A 5,229-nucleotide genomic window follows, 5' to 3' on the forward strand; every position below is an offset into this window, starting at 1 on the left:
TTTAGGCAGTGTTTTGTGATGTACTTTTACAAATAAAGGGGGAACCCATCAGAACTTCCTTGAGAACGAATCTCCGTCCACAAAACTGACCCCGTCTCAACTCTCAAACTCCAGAACCCTCCAAATCAGTTCGCTGCCGGGTGTCAAAATTGACACCTCCAGGCACTAGCAAACAATCGTATATTTGGTCTTTTGATTGTCTCGGTTTTCAGCGTATTTATTAACATTTATCCAAAAAAAACATTCTGTTTCTTTTAGTGCATTTTACGGCGAAGCACGGGTCACCTTAAGAATTGGAAAGCTTCCCCGATTTGAAGTATTTAAACGGATTGTGCCTGTGGTTGAGTCTTAAAAACATTTTAGACTAATTGAAAGCAATGTCCTGCCGGGGGTTGGTTGGGGCTTGTGTTGTTCCTTCTGATTGATGCGCGAATAAAACTGGGGCAAATAACCTGAATGGTTTTTGTTTTGACATTGCAAAACCTGAAGCAACTCCGTGTTTCCCGGTAGAAGAAGTGTCGAGGCCCGGACTGTCCGGTAGATTATATTGGGGCGAAGTTTTCAGTTACTTCCGAGTTGATTTGGAGGGGGGGGGGGAAGTTAATCTGAAGCCACTCAAGGCTTCGGAACCAATGTATTAAATGAAAAATTCAACTGTAACGTTTTGTGTGTGTGTGTGTGTTTGTGTGTGGAGTCCAATCTTCGCTGTTGAGTGCAGAGTTTGTGAAGTGAGTGGGACTGTACACCGCGGTAATGTACCGGCAGGAAACGGGAGGAGGAGCTGATTTGTTACCGATGGGAGTTTTGTGATAAGATTTAGGAACAAATGCATAAACAGCCTAGCTGGTGCACCTCTGGGCGCTTCTCTCAAATGTTCGCCGCCTGATCTGAAACGAGAATCCCCCGTCGAACTCTGAAAATCAGACTTCTCTCCATTAAAACTATGGGAGCTGCTCATGAATGAATGAATGCCCTTGCAACTCGATAAGTCCTTTATTTTCAAGTGGCTGCAACGGCCGATTCCCTCCCACGTGTATTTTAACGTTTATTGAAGGGCCGAATTGCCTTCTTTCTGTTTCCCTGAATACCGCCTCGATCAATTTAACCATGCTGGAAGCGGAGAAAGTAGAGACCCGGTGGGAAGGGGGTAATAAAGGTGCAAAAGGCGCCTGCATTTTAAATCGCGCTGCACCCCCTCGTTCGTCATTTCCCCGTTCATCCTCCCTCCCGATTTGTCATTCACATGAGACCTGACAGAAATCTGTTTTTTTTTTAAAAAAAGAAAAAGACTTTCACCCGTCCTTACATAGAACAATTTTGCAGCCCAGCGCGGTGATTATTGTTGTAATCGAGTAAATATCTCACTTAGTAAATATCACCCCCCCCACCCCCCACTCGTTAAATATCTCATCATTCTTCAAGAATTGTGCATGAGGTTAGAAATTTGCCAGTGTCAGAGAAGAGTGGGGAGGGAGAAAGTTTCGGTTTTGCCCCCTCTTGTGTCTGTGGGCAAGTTACCCGAATCTGTTATTATGGAGAGAGAGCAGCAGGGGAGAAATTGCAGATGGGGGAGCGGGATTAGCTGAGTGCCGGGTACCGAGACGGGCCGAATGGCCTCCTTCTATACTGTGTGACCCTCCTAGGATTCGATACTGGCGCCGGTTATAATGACATGAATGAAGGCCGACTATTTTAGATCCAAGTTTCCCGAGGCCATCAGTCCGACCCAGGTTCGTCCAGTTTTGGTTTGGTTTGGAAAGCTGCCGGCGTTAGCTCCAAGAACCACTCGGTAATTTCGGGATTTAATCCAGTGTTGGCCAATGTTGCAAAATGGGTGAAGGGGGTCGGACTCAAGAACCTCCAGATAGCCGAAGGGTATGACCCCCTTTCCCCTGAGCGGCGAGTCTTGTTCACAAAGACGACCGTGTGAAATTGTAAATAGAAAATTATTTATTTAAATACAATTTACAATCGCACATTAACGAAATGCGAAATGGCTATAGAGTCAAGAAATCACAACCTGTAATTTCCCCTCTTCTGGTGTGATATTATAGTCGCTTCACTGAAATTATATCGAAGAAAGTAAAATCTTGGTACATTTATAAGTTGTTTAATAATTTGAGTCGAAATAAACAAACCGCGAGAGGGGAATTGTTGGCACTTACAGAAATCTGATCCCTCTCTGGCAATTCTTGCAGGCAACTCAGTGTACTTCGATCAAGACCCAACTTCACCCCCTTTTACTGAGGAATGGTCATTTTACACTGAATGAAACTTAGCTGCAAATATAGATAAGAAATATATTTTTTTTTTATACGTTTCCCCTTGGCTCACGGGTCCTTAACTTAAACGGATTTAAAATTGCACTTATGCATCTGTAGTGGTTTGCTGCTCGCTTTGGGAAGCCGTCCTGTGATCAAGCCCAATCGTCTTCCGAGTTTGAACAAAACTGTGCAAATTTGCAGTCTCGCTGTCACTGCTGCAGCTCCAGAGCCCAGACTTGCTGTGGCCAACCAGTCCTTCCCTTCGCCTTCTTGTCGCTGCTTCGTGTGGAGCTGCGGGCGGTGTCACTCTGGTTAAAAAAATACAACACAAGGGTTGAGATGGGTTTGAATAGGAATCGAGGGGAGCGGGGGAGAAAAAAAAAACCATCTAATGTAGAAACTCACACGTGTTACATTTGAGGGGAAGCTGGACCAGCAGCAGGAGGATGGGGTTAGGTGAAGAGGGGGTGGGTGGGTGGGTGGAAGCTGGTGCGTAGCATGGATTAATTGGGCCGAACGGCCTGTTTGTGGATTTGTTTGTCAATTCAGTGTAAGCTCACAACCACATCTAACGTATGTTATCTTACCGCGGCAACCTCACAGGTCCATCTTAGGTTTGCGCGTCAAGTAAGTGAGAAGATATGGTTAATTTTAAACGTTCACTCGAGGTTCATTTAAAACTGGAGCAGGAAGTGTAAATAGAATCCGTTGTAGAATTGGAAACTGGATGTTTGAGATCGGGTCAGAAAATGAAATAAATTAAACTCCTGACTGGGAATATTTTACCCAACCAGCCTGTACACAACTAACTAGTTTTAAACAGTTGCAATAAACTCAAAACCAGTCTGGATTCTTAAACTGAATGGATCAACGATAGTTTAGGTGCCAAGATCCTACAGGAGTCTGTGGACTCTTCACCGGGACATTTACAACCGCTGTCTGATATTTATATTTTACAATCATTGTTTTTTTGGGGGGGGCGGGGGTGGGTGGGAGGAATGGTTCTGTTCGCCAAATTATTGTCCCAGTTTACCTGTATTACCGACGGTTCAGTCGGGTCTGCTTCTCCTTTGTTGAGACAATAACGAATATTATTATGTCTGAAAATATTACAATTCGGGTCGGCGAGACTCAAAATAATTCTACCACTTCAAGACCCAAGCGCGAGTATCTTCGATTTCAACTTCAGGGATTAAAATTATCTTTCTTGATGGAAATACCACAGTGAGTTTCTTTTATTTTTTTTTGGGGGGGGGGAGTTAATCAGTTTAAAACTGTTGAATTTCAGTTTAGCTCCTCCTTTTCTGGACCTTCACCAAACGCAGCAAATTTGTAAGAATGGTTTTTAATATTAGGTTAACGAATCAGTTGAGAATTTTCTTATAAGTTTGACCAGACGAATCCTAGTTTGGTTTGATTGCTAATTAAATAGAAATAGCCCCCAAGTCCAAAGCTATTCATTGGTAGAGATGTTTTAAGATTTCCACTTAGTCGTCAGCCATAGATATATCCAGGTATTTGGGTTTTTGGTCCGCTTTCTGATAGAACCGCGCCGCTCGGTTTGGGTACTTTTGGGGACGTTGTTTTGGATCTTAATTTACCCCCTAGATTTGTAGCTGGTTTTCTTGGGAACACGTTTACAGAACCAAACACTGGCGTCAGACTCCCAACACTGACTAGTCCCCCACCCCGCCAATATTCATTGTGACTCTGCCTGAACCAACAACACGTGTATTCGATGCAAAATGGCTTAGTTTCGTTAAAGAAACAGCAGAAGGGATGTCCTAACACTTTCAACTGTCCCCCCCCGCCGTTAGCAGGGAGTCAAAACCCCAGGGTCTGAACAAACCCCTGTTTACTGTTTACCCAGCTCTGCCCCCCACCCACCCCACCCTGCCCCCCGATACCCCCTTACCGTTTCCCGTTTGCGTTTCGCCTCCTTGCTGTCCATTTTCTTCAGATCCGCTTTGAAGGCTTCCGCCTCCCCAACCTGGCTGTCCTTCGCCAGAGTGTCCATCAGGTAGGCGATGTAGCTGGTGGCCAGCCGGAGCGTTTTGATTTTGGACAGTTTGGTGTCTGCGGGCACGTTGGGGATGCATTCCCGCAACTCGGCGAAGGCGCTGTTGATGCTCTCGGTCCGGCGCCGCTCCTTCCGCGGTACCGTGACTCCCCGCCGCCTGCCGGGGAGTCTCTCCGGGGCCACGGCAAAGCGGCCCGCCTCCTGCGCCCCGCCGTTAATCCCTGCGAACTCGGAGCTGTAGGAAGGCGGCGTGGGGTAATCGGGAGACATCTCCCCCTGGTTGAGGACCCAGCCCTGGAAGAACGAATGGTCCTGGTGGCAGCGGTTGCCCGGGGCAAATGGAAAGCCTTCGTGCATTAAAGCGTGATGTTGGAAACTCCCAACCAGACTCATGACTTCAAATGGAGATTCAGTCCGGAGTCAGCAATTAGGGACACGGGGCCCAAACTGCAGCTTCTGAAACCACTTTCACCTGGAACGGAGAGACCTCATCTCCTCTGGGGGTTATTATTTTTTTTTTATCCACCAACACCCCCCCCCCCACCCACCCCCCTCCCCCCTCCCCCCACAACCCACCCCCCCCTCCCCACCACCCGACCACCACCAGCACTTTTTCTTCCTAACTTTCCGCCTTTGCCCGGGATATTTCGATGGTCGAGTCAAACCGCAGCACCCGCTTTCCCTCGAATTATGGAAGGGCTTAACCCTGTCAATGCCAGCTTTATATAACGTCGCGTGGGACCCAAGCCAATAGGGTCAAGAGCCGCGACGGAGGAGGAGGAGGAGGAGGAGACTGGGACCGTTTCCTTTCGGGCCATTGGACAGGATTTCCAAAGCACATGCAGAATAAGACCAGACACAAGCGGGGGGTCAACCGAGAACAGGTAACATCATCATCAGCAGCAGCGCTGCAGACCTCGACTGGAAGAAATGTAAAGGAGTTGG

General features: G+C 47.2%; 1 protein-coding gene across 1 annotated transcript; it reads right to left on the reverse strand.

Moving 5' to 3' along the window:
- Positions 1-1,927: 1,927 nt before the first annotated feature.
- LOC144685307 (heart- and neural crest derivatives-expressed protein 1-like) lies at positions 1,928-4,811 on the reverse strand. The gene is made up of 2 exons (XM_078549719.1): positions 4,180-4,811; positions 1,928-2,572 (listed from the first exon to the last, which is right to left on the reverse strand). Exons 1-2 carry the CDS (start codon positions 4,675-4,677, stop codon positions 2,474-2,476), a joined length of 597 nt encoding a protein of 198 aa, XP_078405845.1. The 5' UTR covers positions 4,678-4,811; the 3' UTR covers positions 1,928-2,473.
- Between the last annotated feature and the right edge of the window lie 418 nt (positions 4,812-5,229).

This window comes from Cetorhinus maximus, chromosome 10 (assembly GCF_964194155.1).
Source record: "Cetorhinus maximus chromosome 10, sCetMax3.hap1.1, whole genome shotgun sequence".
NCBI lineage: Eukaryota > Metazoa > Chordata > Chondrichthyes > Lamniformes > Cetorhinidae > Cetorhinus > Cetorhinus maximus.